This window comes from Pan troglodytes, chromosome 4 (assembly GCF_028858775.2).
Source record: "Pan troglodytes isolate AG18354 chromosome 4, NHGRI_mPanTro3-v2.0_pri, whole genome shotgun sequence".
Taxonomy (NCBI): Eukaryota; Metazoa; Chordata; class Mammalia; order Primates; family Hominidae; genus Pan; species Pan troglodytes.
Window position 1 is genome coordinate 147,263,341 of NC_072402.2, and position 22,819 is coordinate 147,286,159.

Consider the following 22,819-nt stretch of genomic DNA (forward strand, 5'->3'; position numbering starts at 1 on the left):
TGGCATGCGCCTGTACTCCCCAGGAAGCTGAGGCAAGAGGATCACTTGAGCCTCGGCTGTTGAGGCTAGCCACTGTACTCCATCCTGGGTGACACTGAGACCTTGTCTCCCCCCCCCCAAAAAAAAAAAAAAAGCCCCTTACCTACTAAAAAAGCAAGAGTTTCATATATCAAAAAATTCCTAAATATGGCCTCTGCTTATCCTTTCAATTCTATATACTTAACTCCCTCTTCGGATTATCCTCAGACCCAATCATTGAGTCAAGTTACTTTACTGAGCACCTGTTGGGTACTGAGCTCTAACACAGCCAAACCCCAAACGCTTTAAGTCTCATTTCTTTCCTACTTCTTGGATACACATTACCTCTTCCTAAAAACTTACTTTCTTTATTCAACAGCCCATTATCCTGACTCTCCTCCTGCTTTATTAATTCTGAATTTCCACCAAGGGGATGAGTCCTCACCTCTCAATTTACTTTCTCCACTATCACTTACATGCTGATCTTGCTTAGATCTAACCCCAATCCCAGTTCCCTGGCCTAGGCTCAGTTCTGTATTTGCTGCTAACTTTACTATACAAGAGTAAAACACAATATGCCATTCACCTTAATTTCAACATGTCCAAAGCCATTACCACCCACCATACTTGTAAAATACTAAAATTGGGCCCCCTTCCTAACTCCCTAATTCAAACCTCAAATTCTTAAGGCTCAAGTGACTTACCTCTACTCCTTAAAAAGGGATAACAGGTACATTAAAAAGTTTCAGAAAGAAAAAAAGAAATCAAACACACTGCTATAAAATATCTCCTAATACACTATTAAGAGACCAAATGGCTTTCTTTTTGTTTGTTTCTTTGTTTTTGTTTTGAAATGGAGTCTCACTCTGTTGCCCAGACTGGAATGCACTGGCACAATCTCGGCTCACTGCAACCTCTGCCTCCCAGATTCAAGCGATTCTCCTGCCTCAGCCTCCTGAGTAGCTGGGATTACAGGCACATGCTGCCACACTCAGCTAATTTTTCTGTGTGTTTTGAGTAGAGACAGGGTTTTGCCATGTTGGGGGGACTGGTCTCGAACTCCTGACCTCAAGTGATCCACCCGCCTCAGCCTCCCAACGTGCTGAGATTACAGGGGTGAGCTACCACACCCAGCCACCAAATGGCTTTCTTTCTTTTTTTGAGACAGAGTTTTGCTCTCGTTGCCCAGGCTGGAATACAATGGCGTGATCTCGGCTCACCACAATCTCTGCCTTCTAGGTTCAAGTGATTCTCCTGCCTCAGCCTCCTGAGTAGCTGGTATCACAGGCACGCGCCACCACGCCTGACTAATTTTGTATTTTTAGTAGATATGGGGTTTCTCCATGTTGGTCAGGCTGGTCTGGAACAACCAACCTCAGGTGATTCGCCCACCTCGACCTCCCAAAGTGCTAGGATTACAGGAGTGAGCCACGGTGCCCAGCCTCAAATGGTTTTCTTTAGGGTAATTTTTGCACTATAAGTTAGCACTTGTATTACAGATAGTGTTTCTGTATGAAGATACTAAGAGAACAAATAACTGGATGAAGGGAACACTTCCCCCTACTTTGCATTAATTAATTTGCTTAGAAAATCCTCTTTAAATGGATAGAGCTAAGTATTCTAGATAAGAAACTGTAGACGAAAACGATACAAAAAGGCAAAATTAAATTATCTTCATTAGTGGAGAAAATGAATACAAAAAGAAAACAATGAACATTCCAAAGTTTGATATAATGTTTGTTTTACGTAGCAAATACAGAAGAAAGGACACAATGCCTGGGCTGCAAACATACAGCAAAGGGGAAAAGGAAAATGGAAGAAGCAACACAAGCTACCAGAAAGGAATGATACAACGTCAAAGAAAGAAAAGATGGCTATTCAAATACATGAATAGCTATCAAGTCTGTGCAACCCTGAATAATACAGCACTAAGTAATATTCATAAAAGTAAGTCCTTCAGTGACCAGACCATTAAAAAGTAGTCCAGTAAATCTGCAGTTAGGTTTAAGAATGGGAAGCTGGCTAAGTTGACAGTATATGTAACATAGTACCAAGAATACTGGACCAGCAGCCAGAAACATAGGTTCTAGTCCTGGCTTGTTATTTTCTTGCTCTGTGACTCTGTGTAAGTGATTTCTGCTCACTGGTCAAAGATTCTTAATATAACCCTATTTATTTATCAAAAGGTGTTGTGGTAATTATGAGAGTTTATGTAAAAGCACTTGATAAATTACAAAGCATTACATAAATAAGGGATTATTATTCTTATTACAAAAAGCAGTCGCCTGGCCAGGTGCAGTGGCTCACACCTGTAATCCCAGTACTTTGGGAGGCTGAGGCAGGTGGATCACTTGAGGTCAGGAGTTTGAGACCAGCCTGGCCAACATGGTGAAACCCCATCTCTACTAAAAATACAAAAATTAGCCGGGTGCAGTGGTGGGCGCCTGTAATCCCAGCTACTCAGGGAGCTGAGGCAGGAGAATCGCTTGAACCCAGGAGGCAGAGGTTGCAGTGAGCCGAGATCGTGCCACTGCACTCCAGCCTGAGCGACAGAGTGAGACTCCATCTCTAGTGAAAAACAAACAAAAAACAGTTGACCAACAATGATAAAATGCCAACAACCAAGACAATACCATTTCCTACAACAGCCACAGCACTCAGCAAAATTCACTAACTACCCTCAACAGCTTGATACAATGGAGTGCCAAAACCTCAGCACAGAATTTCTCAGTGTGGTTCTCTGGTCTTTAGTAGAAATTCCTTGTGGTAATTACATTAAAAACAAACAAAACAAAACAAAACAAAAAACAACTCTTGGTCCCCACTCCAGAATTGGTCAAACAAAAATCTGATGGTAGAGCAGTGTAACCTGAATTTTTTACAAACTCTGTAAGTGGTAATTATTTATACACAGCTGAGGTTGGAAAAATGCTGACTTAGCAGGATACACATGAATAGTCTTAACGGGGTCCTACTGTTGCAATTAACTAAGGCAATCTCTAAATGTTTCAGGGTACTGTTTGGGGCTCATCTCAATATGCTACCCTCTTAAGTAAACATTTATGTCCTCACATAGTTTGAGATTTAGACATCTTTCCTCCTAATTTTCAGCAGGAGACAAATTCACAATTACATGCCAGGCTCACAGCAGATGCTCAAAAAGAACGCAAGCCTCACAAAATCATTGTCTGTTCAATGAAGTGTGCCCAGTTTTTTTTGTTTTTTGTTTTTTTTCTTTTGAGACGGAGTTTCGCTCTTGTTGCCCGGGCTAGAGTGCAATGGCACGATCCTGGCTCACTGCAACCTCCGCCTCCCAGGTTCAAGCGATTCTCCTGCCTCAGCCTCCCTAGTAGCTGGGATTACAGGCATGTGCCACCACGCCCAGCTAATTTTGTATTTTTAGTAGAGACGGGGTTTCTCCATGTTGGTCAGGCTGGTCTCGAACTCCCGACCTCAGGTGATCCGCCCGCCTCGGCCACCCAAAGTGCTGGGATTACAGGCATGAGCCACCGCGCCCGGCTGCCCAGTTTCTTAAACTGTGACTGGCACAGGGTAGGTACTCTCAGGTGAATGTCAACTGAATGAAAGAAATGGTTGTTCTCTTCAACGTACTGTACAAGGTGTTGTATGTTAAATTCACCAAGAGAGTCTCAAACTATCAGAGCTCTCGTTTGAAGAGTAGAAGCTAACAACACTCACTTCTCTAAGAGGGATAAAAAATAATATTATGGAGGTTCAAAAATGGGAACACTAGGATTTCTGTAAGTACAGCTTGGTGGTAATAATTTCAATCAAGGGCAAACAGCCAAACACAAAACCAAACTCAACTTAACAGTGAATGGCTGGGCACAGTGGCTCACATCTGTAATCCCAGCACTTTGGGAGGCCAAGGCAGCTGGATCACTTGAGACCAGGAGTTTGAGACCAGCCTGGCCAACATGGAGAAACCCCGTCTCTACTAAAAATACAAAATTAGCCGAGTGTGATGGCGCATGCCTGTAATCCCAGCTACTCAGGAGGCTGAGGCAGGAGGATCACTTGAACCCAGGAGGCGGATGTTGCAGTGAGCCGAAAAAGAAAAAATTAAATGTATATAGATATATAATAAAAGTAGAATTTCATTATTGTACTTGGCACAATAAGAAACACAAGATACCTCTATGAGTAAGACAGTTCTCTCCTTCAAGGAGTTTCTACAATGCATTATTGTAGGAATGCATCTGAAACATGTGAAGAGGTAAATGGTTGCATACATCGATTTTAGACACTTTCCAGAAATCAAAGCATTTGATTACATGGGATTATATGTACTTTCTGGTACTTTCCAGTATCATGATGCCTATTACAGGATTTCCTGAATTAATTCTAAGAGGAAATATATAAATTAAGAACACAGCCTTACAGCCTGGGCAACACAGTGAGACTCTATTTCTAAAAAATAAAAATAAAAATTAGCCAAGTATGGTGGTGTATGCCTGTAGTCTCAGCTACTTAGAAGGCTGAGATAGGAGGATCACTGGAGCCCAGGAGTTCAAGGCTGCAGTAAGCTATGATTGAGCCACTATACTCCAGGCCTAGGCGGCCGAGCAAGAACCCAACTCTTAAAAAAAAAAAAAGAAAGAAAAGAGTATAGCCTTATTAGGTTGTAATTCTAGGAAAAGATGGGGGTTGATGGGGGTGAGTAACAAAGCAAAAATTATTGTTATTAATTATTAATATACTATATTTTGGGGATTAATAACAATTATTAATTGTCACATATCAGAACCACCTGGGGAGCTTTTAAAAATCACGATACCTACGTCATATCCCAATTTAATTAAATCAAAATACTTGCAGTTAGGGATTAGGTGCCTTTTTTTTTTTAAGTTTGCCATTTGATTCCATTTGCAGCAAAATTTGAGAACCACTGGTAGAGCTGAAAGATGCAGTAGGACCTGTACAAATCACACATCAGCTGTGTGACTTTAGGCAAATTAACCACGTTGACTCACATACTTTATAAGAAACACCAACTTACAAGATTGGTGTAATGATTAAATGAGACCGTATGCAATGCCTGGATAATATTGGACTCTTTTTGTTGCATGCAGAGGGAAAAAAGAATGTTTAGCCACACTGAATTCAACCAATTATTCCCTTATTTCAAAAGTACTTATCAACATTACAAATAAATAAAAGGCAATTATACCTTAAAATTAGAACAAATCATTACATCAGAGAACAAGAGGCATCTTTTGTCCTACTGATTCCATCAATATATACTACACATTAAAAAACCCTTAAGACCTTGTTGGGCTTTCGAAAACCCTTTTACAAGTAAGAACTGACTTTACAAATTATAGAATTCATTCTATTAATAGGTTCAAATCTAGATGGCATCACAGGCAGAACCCTGACTCATAATACAATGCTCTTTCCATTTCCCTTTATGTTGAGGATCGAAATGTACTCTCTTCAGCTAAACCGTTTTGTGTAGCACTTCCAAAATCCCCATTAAAGGGCCATAACATACCCCACTGCTCACACCGACAAGAAAAAGGCAGTATTTTAGTTCTTCAAAGGAGAGCAAGGTAAAGATCTCAATTATCACCGAATACCATATTCACTACCATCACCTGCAACACAACCACCATCTGATAATTTTGTCAGATAAATCCTATAATGTACCTCATGGTGATAAACAGACTATTAATCTATAGTAAAACCAACATCAAAATAATGCTTAACTGGGGACTGGGGAGAAAAATAAGGCTTAGCTGTAATCCAAAAGACAGACTTAAAAAATAAATAAATAAAATAAAACTAACACTGTCACAGAATAGAACTTACCAAGGATGAGCAATGTGTGCATACAAAGAAAAAATCAAATAGTCCTTATCTCAATAGAGATGTAGGTTACACCAACATATGCATTTGTCAAAACTGATCCGGCAGGGTATGGTGGCTCACACCCGTAATCCCAGCACTTTGGGAGGTCGAGATGGGCGGATCACAAAGTCAGGAGTCCAAGACCAGCCTGGCCAATATGGTGAAACCCCATTTCTACAAAAATACAAAAAAAATTAGCCAGGTATGGTGGCGGGCACCTGTAGTCCCAGCTACTCCAGAGGCTGAGCAAGGAGAATCGCTTGAACCCAGGAGGCGGAGGTTGCAGTGAGCCAAGATTGCGCCACTGCACTCTGGCCTGGGTAACAGAGCAAGACTGCATCTCAAAAAATAAAAATAAAAATAAAAATCCCACTAAAACATGCATTAGTTTATGCTATGTTAATACTGGTCAACCAATTTTTTTTTTTTTGAGATGGAGTCTCCATCTGTCACCCAGGCCAGAGTGCAGTGGCGTGATCTCAGCTCACTGCAACCTCCGTCTCCTGGGATCAAGCAATTCTCCTGTCTCAGCCTCCCGAGTAGCTGGGATTGCAGGCACCTGCCACCATGGCCAGCTAATTTTTGTATTTTTAGTAGAGACAGGATTTCACCATGTTGGCCAGGCTGGTGTCAAACTCCTGATTTCAAGTGATCCGCCCGCCTTGGCCTCCCAAAGTGCTGGGATTACAGGTGTGGCATGAGCTACCACACCCGGCCAGTCAACCAAAATTTTAAGAGCCATCTGAGATTGAAATTAGAAACAAAAACAGTAACACAATAAAGCATCATTTTACCTGTGTGCATACACTGAACACCAAGTTAAATGATGAAAGTTATGAAGACACTCATTCTTGACAGCAAAAATCCCTGGTGAACAGTGTCAGATCATGAGAAAACCAAGACTTAATGATATTTTAGGTACAGCTTAAATATACTTTAAAACAAAATGATCTAGCCAGGTGCGGTGGCTCACGCCTGTAATCCCAGCACTTTGGGAGGCCAAGGCAGGTGGATCACTTGAGGTCAGGAGTTCGAGACCAGCCTGGCCAATATGGTGAAACCTCATCTCTACTAAAAAAAATTAGCCAGGCATGGTGGTATATGCCTGTAGTCCTAGCTACTCAGGAGGCTGAGGCAGGAGAATCACTTGAACCTGGGAAGTGGAGGTTACAGTGAGTCAAGATCACGCCATTGCATCCCAGCCTGGGCAACGGAGCAAGACTGCATCTCAAAAAAAAAAAAAAAAAAAAGATCTAGGTCCAGAAATGACTAAAGCCAAGGATCCTTGATCCCTGGGCCACTGACCGGTATCCAGTATAGAAGCGAAGTGAAGCTTCATCTGTATTTACAGCCACTCCCCAAAGCTGGCATTACCGCCTGAGCTCAGCCTCCTGTCAGATCAACAGAATTAGATTCTCATAGGAACGCAAACCCTGCTGTGAACTGCACACCAGAGGGATCTAGGTTGTGCATTCCTTATGAGAATCTAATGCCTGACGATCTGTTACTGTCTCCCATGACCCCCAGATGGAAGCAGGTAGTTGCAGGAAAGCAAGCCCAGGGCTCCCATTGATTCTACATCAAGGTGAGTTGTATAATTATTTCATTATATGTTACAATGTAATAATAATAGAAATAAAGTGCACAATAAATGTAATGCACTTGAATCATCTCAAAATCATTCCCACCCCCACCCCACCCCCTACTTGCTCCAGTCTGTGGAAAACTGTCTTCCACGAAACCTGTCCCTGGTGCCAAAAAGGCTGGGGACCACTGACTAAAGCCAAGGAATAACCCACATACTTTACATGGGTTCAAGCATTTACTCCGAAATGAGATACAAATATATATATATATATATATATATATTTTTTTTTTTTTTTTTGAGACAGAGGCTCGCTCTGTCACCCAGGCTGGAGTGCAGTGGCATGATCTCAGCTCACTGCAACCTCCGCCTCCCGGGCTCAAGCAATTCTCCTGACTCAGCCTCCCGAGTAGCTGGGACTACAGGCACACACCACCATGCTTGGCTAATTTTTTTATTTCAGTAGAGATGGGGTTTCACCATGTTGGCCAGCCTGGTTTCGAACTCCTGACCTCAGGTGATCCGCCCGTCTTGGCCTCCCAAAGTGCTGGGATTACAGGTGTGAACCACTGCGCCTGGCCACAAATTAATAATTTCCAACAAGTTTTTATCCTGCAATCCACAGATTCAAAAGGGAGAATAAGAGCACCCTGAATCGTAAGCATCTAATTAAATACAAATAGGTTACTTATATTTATGTAAGAGCTCTTCAGCTTGTCTATGAGGCAAAATGCCAACAAGTGAAGAAGTACAGGATGGCTCTCCAGCATCAAATGGAACGATGTGGAGTGTGTGAGAGGGCATGATTTGACCTTGACATAAGGGTGATAATGATTCTCAGAAGAACTGGAAGTTAGGACACTCCAGTAACTCCCCTTAGATTCAACAGTCTAATTTGTATTCGTAGGAATAGGGCTATATACATCTCTAACATTTTGTCCAGCTTAAAATGCTACCTAGCATTATTACATTATCTCATAAGCCAGTATAAAGCAGCTCTAGTATACCATGAATTCAGTTTCCCTTCAAGTTAAAAAGCACATTTCTCGTGATCTGTGACGTACGTTTTTCTGGTTTTTTTTTTTTAGTCCAAGCTAAGCATGGACACTGTAATATATCTTAATGAAGACATATCCAATGCAGCGTCATCTTTATTCTCTGATAACAGCATTATGTTATTCACAGGATATATGCTCAGTGCCAAAGATAAGATTAAGCTGCTTTTAAAAGTGAAGAGTAAGGATTAACTAGTGCTTTATAAATACGTTCTAAAACATTTGACCTTCAGACACAGAGGGCAAAAATAGTGATTAAAACACACTAGGCAGCTGGGAGAGGTGGTATTCATCTGCAGTCCTAGCTACTCAGGAGGCTAAGAGGCAGGAGGATCATTTGAGTCCAGGAGTTTGAGGCTGTAGTGTGCTATTATCATACTTCTGAATAGCCACTGCACTCCGCCTGGGTGACAGAGCAAGAACCTGCCGCTAAAAATAAAAATAATAAAAGATGAAAGAAAAATAGGAAAAACAAGAAAGGAAGGCAAGTAGTAGACACAATATCAAACTGCTGGAATGCTTTTTTTCTAGCTACTATCCTTTGAAAATAGGTCTTAAAATTCCAGGACTAAAAGTCCTTAGGATCAATGAGGCCAGTGACACTTTTAAGTAGGGAACCCTTGTTCAAACAAAACCCTACCCAAAAGCTCAGTATGCAAAGGCAAATGGAAATGAGTATTTAGCTGGCAAAAGAAGGGTAGGCAGCCCTAAATCTTTCTATTCAGCACTCTCCTTCCCATTAGAACAATCCTTTTTTTATGTTCTAAATGAGGAAACAGATGGGCTCACACACATTAAGGAACTGACTGACTGTAGATGACCCAGTCAATATCACATGGCAGATCTACAGCTCAAACCTCCAAAACCTATCTAGATAAAGAATTTTTCGGTATGTCATAATTGTTTCTTGGGTCGTTGCACGGTGGCTGATGCCTATAATCCCAGCGCTTTGGGAGGCTGAGGCAGGAGAAGTACTTGAGCTCAGGAATGCAAGACCAGTCTGGGCAATATAGCAAGAGCCCATCTATATAAAAATAATAATAAAATTTTTAAATTGTTCCTTTGGAGAACTTAATTCAATTTAGAATGGAACACACAAAAACAGGTTTTAACAGAAACTCAATACAGCTGACCCTTGAACAAAAGGGGCTTGAAATGCACAGGTCCACTTGTACACAGGTTTTTTTCTGCCTCTGCTACCCAAACAAGATCAACCCCTCTTCTTCCTCCTCAGCCCAAAGTGAGGATGATGAGGGTAAAGAGCTTTATATATATATATATATATATATATATATATATATATATATATATATATATATAGTTATTGACCAATCATGTTATTGGTGAAGCTTCCAGTGAACAGTAGGCTAGTAGTAGTTAAGCTTTTGGGGAGTCAAGTTATACTTGGGGCCAGGTGCAGTGGTCCATGCCTGTAATCCCAGCACTTTGGCAGGCCGAGGTGGGTGGATCATCTGAGGTCAGGAGTTTGAGACTAGCCTGGCCATCACTGTGAAACCCCGTCTCTACTAAAAATACAAAAATTAGCTGGGTGTGGCGGCGCGCCTGTAATCCCATGAACCTGGGAGGCAGAGGTTGCAGTGAGCCAAGATCACACCATTGCACTCCAGCCTGGGTGACAGAGCAAGACTCCATCTCAAAAAAAAAAAAAAAGTTACACTTGGATTCCTGACTGTGGGGCACAGTGGGAGTGGGCTGGGGTTCAGTGCCCCTAACCCCAGCACTGTTCAAGGGTCAACTGTAATTTTAAGTGAGCTCTCACATATTAATTGACAAGGTCCAAGAATTTTCTTTCTTTTTTTTTTTTTCCCTGCCTCAGGTTTATTTGTACTAATAGCACAGGAGGACCCCAGCCCCATAAAGACGGCAGCCCAGGGGGGTCGCATCAGTCCTTCTGTCCTCATGTTGGCAGACAGAGATACCTACTCCGAAGCCTTTGTAGGGGCCTGAGAGCCTTTGGGAGGAGCCTGAGCTGGAAATGAAGCTGGAGCTGCAGCCTGGGCCTTGGTTGATCCTTGGCCTTTGGCCCACACAGTCTGAGCCCCTTGGCAATGCGGACACAAGCACACTTCCCAAGCTTGGGGTGGACAATGTAGGCAAGTCAATCGAGTTCGCAGCTGACACCCTTTGGGATCTTGGGCTTAACCTCCTTGGGCTTTACGAGGGCCCTGCTAGCCTCAGCAAGTGCACTCATTGCCTTGGCATTGTTGGCCTGCATCTTCTTTAGGCCCTTCTTGTGCTTCTTGGCTAAGTGCATGTTCCTCAGGAACCTGGAGCCCACCATTTCTGTGCCATTTTCAGGACTGGTTGTGTGTGGTGTGGTTCGTGGACTTGGCCAGGTCTGTACCTTAAGCCGCGGCTCTCCAAGTGCCTAGAACCGGAAGCTTCATTTCTTAAAATATCAAGAAAATGGATGCCATTCTCTTATCCTTGCTTTTTTTTTTTTTTTTTTTTGATACGGAGCCTCATTCTGTCGCCCAGGCTGGAGTGCAGTGGCACGAGCTTGGCTCACTGCAACCTCCGCCTCCCATGTTCAAGCAATTCTCCTGCCTCAGCCTCCTGAGTAGCTGGCACTACAGGCGCACGCCACCACACCAGGCTAATTTTTTTTTTTTTTTTTTTGTATTTTAGTAGAGACAGGGTTTCACCTGTCTCTACTGCCCAGGCTGGTCTCCAACTCCTGGGCTCAGGCAATCTGCCCACCTCGGCCTCCCAAAGTGCTGGGATTACAGGCGTGAGCCATGGCGCCCGGCTTATCCTTGCTCTTTACTCAGGATGCTATGCTTCTTAACAATAGGTCTCTCAAATTACACAGGAAGGACCTGATTAAGCAGGTCCTCTACGCAGGCCAGGTAATTTTCAGTCTCTGTTGTAAGATATACCAAAGTATCTTAAAGCAAATCCTGGCTGGGTGCGGTGGCTCATGCCTGTAATCCAAGCACTTTGAGAGGCCGAGGCGAGCAGATCACGAGGTCAAGAGATGGAGACCACCCTGGTCAAAATGGTAAAGCCCCGTCTCTATTAAAAATACAAAAATTAGAACCCAGGAGGTGGAGGCTGCAGTGAGCCAAGACTGTACCACTGCACTCCAGCCTGGTAACAGAGTGAGACTCCATGTCAAAAAAAAAAAAAAAAAGTAAATCCTATAGGGAATTTTGTAACAGAACACATAGGGAAGGGATTGAACAAATTTGTATATGAAGGATAAAGGCAGCAAAATCTAAATTTTTTAAATTAGTGACAATACTTCTAAAACAATAGATAACACATAACTTTTATCTAGCTAACACTAAATAGTCAACTTAATTCAATACTTTCCGAGTAAATATTTATTAAGTATGTACCATGTATAGGTGATACAGAAATAGTGGAGAACAAACTGAGGGGGATGGGAAGATGCTGCTACCCAAATAAAGAATGTTTACATAAATCTTTATCCTTTTTGCTTCAGTGGAAACAGTTTTTTTTCACATTTCACTTTAAAACCAATGAACCACTTTTGTTTCCATGTACCTGACCCTACCACTCCTAAAGCAAATTTACCCTTTCCACACTCTCATCCAATTACTGTGTTCTCCTTTAGAGACTACACCCAGAAGCCACACTCTATTCTTGGATGCCTTACCAAACCAGTTCACCAAGCTTTCTTCCTTAGAGCCAGATCCTGAAATCCCATCTCTCAGGAAGCCTTAACTTGAAAGTCAGGTTAATCTGTTTAGCCTCACCCACAGACAGCTTATAACTACCATAACTCTCTCTGCACTCACCACCTTATAATAGGCACCTATTACTATAATTCTGCTCAGAAGTTAATTTATTCATGTGCTTATTCAGTACATTACTCATTGCCCTTATGGGTCTGTATCAGGTCTTAAATAAAAGCTACCAGATAAAAGGACATGTACTGTACTTGGGTTTAGCACTGAAAATGACAATGCTTAATGCTTTTTGAAACTGATTTCAAATACATTAAATTTAACCTGATTTGTGAAATTTATAAAATCTCCCAACATAGATGAATCTCAAAAACATTATGTTAAGTGAAAAGTGCCAGACACAAATGACCTCATATCGTATGATTCCATTTATATGAAATTCTAGGAAAAACTATAGTAATGGAAAGCAAATCAGGGGTGAGGGGCCTTATTTTCCCACATAGTAGGTTTTTTTTTTAAAGGCAAGAATGATTTAAAAACTTCAAATCTATATCATCTCAGATTTAATCTTCACCTCATAAGATAAATTTGCAACTTTCTTCCAAATGATTTACTTGCTCATTTACAACCAATAGCACATTTTATCATTCAATTCTCCATTAAAACTGTAAATCAGCATTGGAACTTTGTTTATTTTTTTGTTGTTTTTTTTTGTGTTTTTTTGAGATGGTGTCTCGCTCTGTCACCAGGCTGGAGTGCAGTGGCGCCATCTCAGCTTACTGCAACCTCCAACTCCCGGGTTCAAGCTATTCTCCTGCTTCAGCCTCCCGAGTAGCTGGGATTACAGGCACGTGCCACCATGCCCAGCTAATTTTTGTATTTTTAGTAGAGACGAGGTTTCACCATGTTGGCCAGGCTGGTGTTGAACTCCTGACTTAAAGTAACCTGCCTGCCTTGGCCTCCCAAAGTGCTTGGATTACAGGCCTGAGCCACCACGCCTGGCTGGAACTCTTTTTAAGGACAGTTTTATTTGAGTTGTTTCCATGTAAAGACTATGCAACCCAGTCCTTAATTCAAGACATGAAAAATACAAACTGGAATAGAAAAAGGGGCTAACAGGCTGGGCCCGGTGGCTCACGCCTATAATCCCAGCACTTTGGGAGGCTGAGGCAGGTGGATCACCTGAGGTCAGGAGGTGGAGACCAGCCTGGCCAACACGGCAAAACCTCAGCTCTACTAAAAATACAAAAATTAGCCAGGCGTAGTAGTGCAGCTCTGCAATTCCAGCTACTTGGGAGGCTGAGGCAGGAGGATCACTTGAACCTGGGAGGCCGAGGCTGCAGTTAGCCAAGGTTGTGCCACTGCACTCTAGCCTGGGCAACAGAGTAAGGCTCCGTTTCAAAAGAAAAAAAAGCCGGGCACAGTGGCTCATGCCTGTAATCCCAGCACTTTGGGAGGCCGAGGCAGGCAGATCACCTGAGGTCAGGAGTTCGAGCCCAGCCTGACCAACATGGTGAAACTAAAATACAAAAATTAGCTAGGCATGGTGGCGGGCGCCTGTAATCCCAGCTACTCAGGAGGCTGAGGCACGAGAATCACTTGAACCTGGGAGGCAGAGGTTGCAGTGAGCCAAGATCGTGCCATTCATTGCACTCCAGCCTGGACCACAAGAGCGAAAACTCCGTCTCAAAAAAGAAGAGGCTCCAGTAAACAGTAAATACCATTCTTACCTATTCTGAATAATTTTGCAAATGTTATTTTAGATTATTGCTGGAAAATAGCTGGGCTTTAAACTATACTTTAGTCTCCATTCCATGAAGAGGATCTTTAATCCCAAAAGTTAAAGCATTACTCTAAAACCCTCCAAAGTAAAGTTAACCATTTGACAGAACAATGTCTTTCTATCTCGTCATCTTTTATCCTCGTTACTGCTATTTGCACTCACCAATATTCCACACCAACAAAGGCCCCAATTTCTCTGATGTGAAGATTTACTGACAAACTCAACAGGTTAAAATTACTTATCAAAGTGTGGCTAAGTGATTAAGATTTCTTTTAATACAACTGATATGAGTAAATTTTAACATAGTTGGTGCTGCTCAAACTGCCTTTGCCACTACCTATACAAATTTAGTCCCGACTGAAACGTGCCAAATATGACCATTCACGAAAAGAAAGAGTAATTAACACTTTTAAAAGAACTACGAAGGATTTTACATAGTGTAATTCAACAATTTCGTGTCACATCTGCTGCAGAGATCACAAACACTATCACTATGCCATCTCCTTCCTCGAACCCCCACACCGCCTCCTGCAGCTTTATTCTTGGCTTTTCAAAGGTTTAATCCACTCGGGGCTGCTAAAGGAGGAATCAAGGAAGCATAATTTGTGAACTCAAGCTGAGAAAAGGGCAGGAATATGGGGTTGAGTCACGTCGTTCCGCCATTTTCTAAGCGGAGGAGGAAGACATGTTGGAACAAAAACACAACAAAAGAGCAGCCATTTCCCAAGCCAGCTCCAATAGCAACTCGAACTGACACTGCCGGGTCGCTTCGGCACCTTCAAATCCACTTCACTGGACAAACCTAAGTACATCAGAAGTGCCGCCGTAAAAAAGGCAGCAGCCAACCCTTCCGCGTAGGGATCAAAGATGACCTGCACGCATAACTGCAAATGAAAGCCTCGGGAAGAGTGAGAATGACGGAAGCGAAATGGAGCAGTGTAATACAATGAAATAAGTTGGCAAACTGAAATTTACTCAGTAATTGAGATGACTGACTTACAGGAAACCACCAGCTATAGGGAACCCAGGTAACTAAAACACCAAGACCCGGATTCAGCTGGTCTCATTACCTGCCTCTACCCACTTCCCCATTCCGTGCTTCCCTCAGCGGATCGCCTATATGCACCGGGTTCTTACCGTATGTGGGGGATGCCAACCCCACCTTGAAGAATCTTATAGAGCTTGCTCTCGTACAGCAACTGGGGATGCCTGGCCTTCTGAGATTCTAGCTTCACTGCCACTTCCTGCAGGGGAAAGAGGGGATGATGGCATCAACATCCCTACGGATTCAATGTCACTTAGGAAAGTAGGGAGACATTAGCAAAACTCCAAGTCGCGACTACAAGAAGAAGTGAAAAGCTGGAAAGAGAAAGCTCTTGGTAATTATAAAACGAGGCAACCAGCCTCAAAGGCCTCTTCAGGGGGTAGTGACGAAATCCGTACGTCCTCTAAAGTGCAAGAAAATGATTCATCCAGAAAAAAGAGGCAACCTCTGAACGTAGTGAGAGGTTTTTAAGGAACTAGGCGATCGGAAACTGTTCTAATTGGAACAAGAGGCCCAGTAGAAGAATAAAAAAAAAAAAACATGGGAATCACTGAAAGAGGATTTTGCCGTTTCCACCTTAAAAGACGGTTAAAAAAAAAAAAAAAGCTCGACTAAGGGACATTTATGGGACGTGTTTAACAAGCTGGGAAACTAGTTCCCCCAACCTTTCTATCGGGTTCTTGACCCTTTTAGGGAGACAGCGGGCGAGGTTCGTAAGCCAGGAAAACTAGCTCCCTGGACTCCCTGGCGAGTGCGTGCGATGAGGAGAGGCCCGAGCACTTTGGGGGTGCGCGGTGGTGGGGGGGGAATGAGGAAAAGCGCAGCGTTATCGTGAACCCCACCCCAGATGATTACCTCGCCGTTGGTGATGTTGATCGCCAAATAGATGTCCCCGAAGGAGCCAGACCCGATCTTCCGTACCAGTTTATATTTCCCTCCGACAATGAATTCAGCCTTGGAGCCGCTGCTACTCGCCATCCTGAGAGACGAAGATGGAGGCTGGGGCCAAGCCCCGACACCTCTGGGAAGAGGACGGAGGCCTCTGGGGCTCCTACACTAGGCAAGGCTACGGAGGAGGGCGGCAGGAAACGGAACACGGAGGCCTTTACCGGGGTTCGGGGCCCAGAATCAGCAGAGGGGAGCCTGATCACCGCCGCTCAGTCAGGTTTCTTTTTGCCAGGCCGCAGTTTGTGAAGGGCTTCTCGGCGGTTACCAGGCTGGGCCACTTGTTTCTCGGCGGCCGCCGCTGCCTCGCTTGCGCGGCGACGTCGCGGGCTGGAAAAGGGGCGCGGTGAGCTAGGGCGGCGATACCGCTACCACCACTGCCGCCGGCTCCGGCCCAGAGGGACCCCTGTCACTCCGCGGACGACGCCATCTTGTTACTCCAGCTCCAGCCAACACAAAATGCCCCCAGTCCCCAGGAGCCGCTTCTTCACGGCGCAGAGCACTCTGGGAAAGGGATCTCGGGCGCTCGCTCCGAAGGATCGGCAGCGAGAGGGCGGAACCGGATCCGTGAGAGTCGCGGCCCACGCTCCGAGCGTCACCCTGTCCCCGCCCAGCTGCGCATGAGCGCTGCAACTCCTGCTGACTGCGCAGGCGTGCCGCGGCCTGTCCTCACCCCCGTCCAGGGCTCTCTTCCACTTCCGGTCGGCGGCGGCTCAGCAGGTGTTACCTGTTACTCGCCTCGGACCCGCTGGGTCTCTGGAAGGCTGAGTGGCCCCCCGGCCTTGATATTGGGAGGAGTCACCTTCATGTTTCGTGGCAGATGAAAGCTTACGGCCTCCTTAGGAGTTGGGTATTGACCTGTGCTCTTTGAGGCGGTTTTTAACCTTTGATCTTTCTTCTGGCCGTTCCCCCGGACCGGCCTATTCCAACCCAGTTTCTGTTTGGAAAGAGGCTGTCGCCTCTGGTGGAGAGGAAGAGAAAAGCAGCCAGCGTCGAGGAATCTCTCAGGGCTCTCGGTTGTAGCAGAGCCTAGCTAATTACCCTTCATAATTAGAATTGTCTTATCTACTACGGAGTGTTATAGACCCTCTTTCCACAGGAGGGGAAGAAAGAAAGAAGCCGGAATCCCCCTGCCATCCTATGTCTTTGCATTATTGCCTCACTACCACATATGATCTTCAGAAGAAAACCTGGTATGTTGCTCATAATGAAGATTAAGGATAGATGGAATCAACAGAAAATTAATTTAACAAGAGTGAAAAAACAGTTATGTCCCCTCAACCCCACCAAAAAAAAAAAAAAAAAGAATCGTATGTTGGTCATGTTGAAAACCTCAGTATTAACCTGAACAGAGTAGAGGTAACTATTACAAAATTTAATTGACAACATTTAAAACTACACGGTAATTTTTTTCTTTTTTACTAAAAATCGATCAGAGAATCAAATTTTGACCACGTTTTGTTTTACAAAATTTGACCTGGGAAAATTGGGCTTAGTAATAATAATGTTCACGAAAGAAAACTCCATGGTTTATGCTATCATCTTAAGTCAGACCTCAGTCGTAAAAATTTAAGCTAAGCCTATCCTAAATAAAATTTAATTAAAATAGAAATGGGGGCCGGGCGCAGTGGCTCACGCCTGTAATCCCAGCACTTCGGGAGGCCGGAGCGGGCAGATCACTTGAGGTCAGTTGTTCGAGACCAGCCTGGCCAACATGATGAAACCCCGTATCTACTAAAAATACAAAAATTAGCCGGGTGTGATGGCGCACACTTGTAACCCCAGCTATTCGGGAGGCTGAGAATCGCTTGAACCCTCGGGAGGCGGAGGTTGCGGTGAGACTAGATCACGCCACTGTACTCCAGCCTGGGCAACAGAGAGACCCTGTCTCAAAAAATAATAATTAATTAAATAGAAATGGGAGAAAAATGTGAAGAATTTTAACTGCAACTTTGAAAGGTGGTCAAGTAATTAGTAATAGGGTTCATCTCGGAAGACAACTGAAGAGAGAGGGGAGGAGACTTCCCCTGAAGTTTAGCATGAAGTTTTTAAAGCCCAACCAACACCCAGGGTGCCCAACTCCCAAATCAGCACTGTTAGGCATCATTCTCCTTTGGTGACTCTAAAGCATGTTTTGACTAAGTTAAAATCTGCTGTTAAATTCTGATATAAAATGCAGCCGGGCATGGTGGCTCACACCTGTAATCCCAGCACTTTGGGAGGCCGAGGCGGCTGGATCACCTGAGGTCGGGAGTTCGAGACCATTCTGGCCAACATGGTGAAACCCCGTCTCTACTAAAAATACAAAACTTAGCTGGGCATGGTAGCATGTGCCTTGTAGCTCCAGCTACTCGGGAGGCTGAGGCAGGAGAATCGCTTGAACCTGGGAGGCAGAGGTTGCAGCGAGCCGAGATCGTGCCACTGCACTTCAGCCTGGAGACAGAGCGAGACTCCACTCCATCTAAAAAATTAATTAATTAATCAATTCTGGTCTTAAAAAAAAAAAAGCCAAGTTTAAGCATCTTGAGTTTTCCAGAGATCACTCCTTTTCTGCTAATTTTCTCACACACATCCAAAGTTTAATGGATTCCTCAGCTTGAGGAGTTCTCCATAAGGGGATGAGGTATACATTTAGACGGATATTTTGGTATTGTGATAAAAATGCTCAATGAAGCCGGGGGCAGGGTAAGGGTGGGCATGAAGTGGTCTAAATTAGTGATTCCCAAAGATCTGTGTATGGACAGGTGCAAGTCGCTAACAAAGTTTGCCATGAGGATGTGAGAAAAGTAAGCAATACATCTTTCATTTATTTATCTGATTTCACATTATATTTCATTCTGAGATTTAGTCTTTTCACATATGTGTCATTAAAATGCTCTTTTATAAAAAGGTGCCGATGGTAGATGGTTTTGGTTTTTAAAATATTCTTGCTCGGTTAAAAGTTGAGCCTGGGTGCGGTGGCTCACACCTGTAATCCTAGCACTTTGGGAGGCCAAGGAAGGGCAATCACCTGAGGTCAGGAGTTCGAGACCATCCTGGCCAACATGGTGAAACCCTGTCTCTACTAAAAACACAAAAATTAGCCGGGCGTGGTGGCGCATGCCTGTAATCCCAGCTACTTGGGAGGCTGAGGCACGAGAATCGCTTGAACTGGGGAGGTAGAGATTGCAGTGAGCCGAGATTGTGCCACTGCACTCTGGCCTGGGCAAGAGAGTGAGACTTTGTCTCAAAAAAAAGTTGAAAGCTGCGTATGGTGGCTCATGCATGTAATCCCAACACTTTGGGAGGCCAAGGCAGGAGGATCACTTGACTCCAGGAGTTCCAGGCTGCTGTGAGCTATGATCAAACCACAGCATTCCAGCCTGAGCAACAGAGCGAGACCTTGTCTCAATAAATGAAAGAATGAATGAATGAATGAATGACAGGTACTTGTATGTCTAATCCTCCTCGCCTTTTTTTTAGAACTTCTGTAAGCCCATGAAATTCTACTGGTCTAAATGACTTCTGGAAACCCTTCTAACCCTGAGATTCTATAATTTTGTATGTAAGGTATGAGTCCTCCTTTGTTTCCTGCCTGCTATAGTCACCATTCCAACACTGACAGTGCCCAGCAAAATGCACAAAAATGAGATGTGAGTGGGTCTAGCCTTTTCAAATGTGATTTCAGTTTCTTAAGATTTAAATTTATTGGATTTAAGAATGGCAAAATTGTTTTTTTTTTTTAACATAGAAAATGAAGTCCTCAGGTGTTGGCTATGACTCAGCCTTCTTCTTAAAGTCAAGTATCATTTGCAGTAATTTTAGCCTAAAAGATTGAAGAATAACCTGTTTTTGGTGTTGCTGTTAAAGTCACAAATCATTCTGTACTTATTGAATCAGCAGCAGCTTTGGTGTAATGAAAGGAGTCTTTTAGGCCAGGCACGGTGGCTCACGCCTGTAATCCCAGCACTTTGGGAGGCCAAGGCAGGCAGATCACAAGGTCAGGAGTTCGAGACCAGCTGGCCAATATGGTGAAACCCCGTCTATACTAAAAAGTACAAAAATTAGCCGGGCGTGGTGGCAGGCGCCTGTAGTCCCAGCTACTCAGGAGGCTGAGGCAGGAGCATCGCTGGAACCCGAGAGGCGGAAGTTGCAGTGAGCTGAGATCGTGCCATTGCACTCCACCCTGGGCTACAGAGTGAGACTCTGTCTCAAAAAAAAAAAAAAAAAAGAAAGAAAGAAAGAAAGGAGTCTTCAAAGAGCAATTTCTGGCTTCTAGATCAGATGAATTCACTAAAAATATCAAAAGTGTAGAATAAAAATAAAAATTTTAGACCTTGAGGGAAATACAGAGATCACCTAGTTTAATAATAATAATTGTATTTTTTAATGCTTTGCAATTTACTTATGAGTCAAAGTCTCACTCTGTCACCCAGGCTGGAGTACAATGGCACCACCATAGCTCACTATAGTCTAGACCTCCTGGGCTCAAGCAATCCCCCTGCCTCAAGCTTCCCCAGTAGCTAGGACTATAGGCAGGCACCACCATGCCTGGCTAATTTTTTTTTTTTAACTTTTTGTAGAAATAGTGTCTTGCCTTGTTGCCCAGGCTGGTCTTGAACTCCTGGACTCAAGTGATCCTGACGCCTCATCCTCCCAAAACGCTAGGATTACAGGCAAGAACCACTGTACCCAGCCTGCAATTTAGAGTACTTTCACACATATCATTTGTGCCCCAGTAAGACAAAGTGGCTTGCCCAAAATCATAGAGATCTTAGTGGCAGTGACAGGACTAGAGCCACAACTACTACCAAAAGAAAGAGAAAAAGGAAAGAGTAGAACACAAATTAGGACAATCATGTCCCAGGGATTACTTCTGTATTCGTAGGGAATTCAAGATGAATTTTAAAACTTTTTTTTTTCTTGGCTGGGTGTGATGGCTCATGCCTATAATCCCTGCACTTTGGGAGGCTGAGATAGGAGGATCACTTGAGGCCAGGAGTTCAAGACCAGCCTGAGCAACATAGACCACATCTCTACAAAAATGTTTTAAAATAATAAAAACAAAAACCATTTTTTAAGCCACAGTGTTTACTCAAGCAATGGTCACTGGTATCCAGAATGTGCTTTGAGTGAAATGATAGAGACAAGCACAAGAAGTCTAGATGGATGCTAAAAACAGAAGGGTAGCCTGCCAATCTCTAGAATTGTTTGGTGCAAGTAAATAGAAAAATGGAATGCCTTAGAAACGTCAGTGTCCCAAGTGTTGTTTATTTTATTTATTATTTATTTTTGAGATGGAGTCTCACTCTATCGCCCAGGCTGGAGTACAGTGGCGCGATCTCAGCTCACTGCAACCTCCGCCTCCCGGGTGCAAGTGATTCTCCTGCCTCAGCCTCTTGAGTGGCTGGGATTACAGGCACATGCCACCATGCCCAGCTAGTTTTTGTATTTATTTATTTATTTATTTTGAGATGGAGTCTCGCTCTTGTTGTCCAACCTGGAGTGCAATGGTGCAATTTTGCCTCACTGCAACCTTCGCCTCCCAGGTTCGAGCGATTCTCCTGTCTCAGCCTCCCAAGTAGCTGGGATTACAGGCATGTGCCACCACACCCAGCTAATTTTGTATTTTTAGTAGAGACGGGGTTTCACCATGTTGACCAGGCTGGTTTCAAACCTCTGATCTCAGGTGATCCACCTGCCTCGGCCTCCCAAAGTGCTGGGATTACAGGTATGAGCCACTGCGCCTGGCCGTAATTTTGTATTTTTAGTAGAGATGGAGTTTCTCCATGTTGACCAGGCTGGTCTCAAACTCCTGACCTCAGATTATCCACTTGCCTCAGCCTCCCAAAATGCTCGGATTACAGGTGTGAGTCACCAGTGTCAGGTGTTGTTTAACTCTTACACAGTCCTGTGCATAATCAGCATCAGATAAGGGAATTCATGGAGTAATTGAAAACATGAAGACATTAGAAATGTGCAGTTGGGTCAGAGTGATAATCCATTCAGCCTGTTTTTCAGTCTTGGATAGTGATGCCATTTCTGTCCCTTTCTTTAATCAGTCCCTGTTCTCCCCCTCTGCATTGTCCATGGGGTTTTGTGAAAGTGGATTGCTGCATCTATGACAGTGTTTTGCGGTGGCTAGGTCTGTGCAAAAGTACCCCAAAGTCTGAGGAAGTTGGGATGCTGAAGGAAGAAGCTGACAAATACAGTATTTAAGAAAGAAACATTTAATAGGGACTTCGAACAGAAGCCATTGAGTTCAAGGAACAGAAACCAAGATGGTGGATACCCATGCCATTATCCCCGAGACCCAGGACTTATATACCACAGGGAAAGGAATGGTTCAGATATGACCTGTAGGACAATTGAAATGGATAACATCAAAGTTGTCTGACCTAAGAGTAGGATTTACAGTAAATATCTGCTGTTACACAAGGAACATAGATAAACTGGGAATTTTCAAGGACTTCCTGGAACTGCAGTTAAGCCAAAATGGTGGCATAGTTTCCAAGATGGAGTTGCTTTGTTTGTTTGTTTTTTATTTATTTATTTATTTGGGACAGGGTCTCCTTCTGTTGCCCATGCTGGAGTGCAGTAGTGTGATCATGGCTCACTGCAGCGTTAACCTCCTAGGCTCAAGCAAGCCTCTGCCTTAGCCTCCCAAGTAAATGGGACCACAGGCATGTGCCACTGCACCTGGCCTAACAGGGAGTTGCTTTAGCCTCCCATCCAGGAGGAGTTGCTTTAGCTTCCACAGTTAGCAACTTCAAACCCATTTGAGACTGCATGTATTTCTTACTTTTTATGGCCTAATTAACCATACATTTATTTCAATTAATGTTATTTTTTGAATATATTTAT

At 43.7% G+C, this 22,819-nt stretch overlaps 2 protein-coding genes across 16 annotated transcripts in view; one reads left to right on the forward strand and one right to left on the reverse strand.

Moving 5' to 3' along the window:
• Window positions 1-17,140, reverse strand: part of CSNK1A1 (casein kinase 1 alpha 1) — a 57,446-nt gene extending 40,306 nt beyond the window's left edge. For 9 of the 15 annotated variants that reach the window (XR_002943964.3, XR_010157037.1, XR_001717990.4 and 6 more), the window contains exons 1-2: window positions 15,887-16,623; window positions 15,124-15,230 (exon numbers count right to left, since the gene is read on the reverse strand). Coding sequence is in view for 7 of the 15 variants with exons in the window: in XM_063810809.1 (XP_063666879.1) it covers window positions 15,124-15,230; window positions 15,887-16,009 (230 nt within the window). In the remaining 8 variants the exon portion in view is untranslated. Of the gene's footprint in view, window positions 1-15,123; window positions 15,231-15,886 lie in introns of all 15 variants that reach the window. The other 6 variants (XR_010157039.1, XR_008548111.2, XR_010157038.1 and 3 more) reach the window with 3 other exon arrangements.
• The window catches only part of ARHGEF37 (Rho guanine nucleotide exchange factor 37), an 83,845-nt gene continuing 77,157 nt past the window's right edge, over window positions 16,132-22,819 (forward strand). The window contains exon 1 of the mRNA XM_016954019.3: window positions 16,132-17,169. Coding sequence (XP_016809508.1) covers window positions 17,148-17,169 — 22 coding nt within the window. The 5' untranslated portion in view covers window positions 16,132-17,147. The remainder of the gene's footprint in view (window positions 17,170-22,819) is intronic.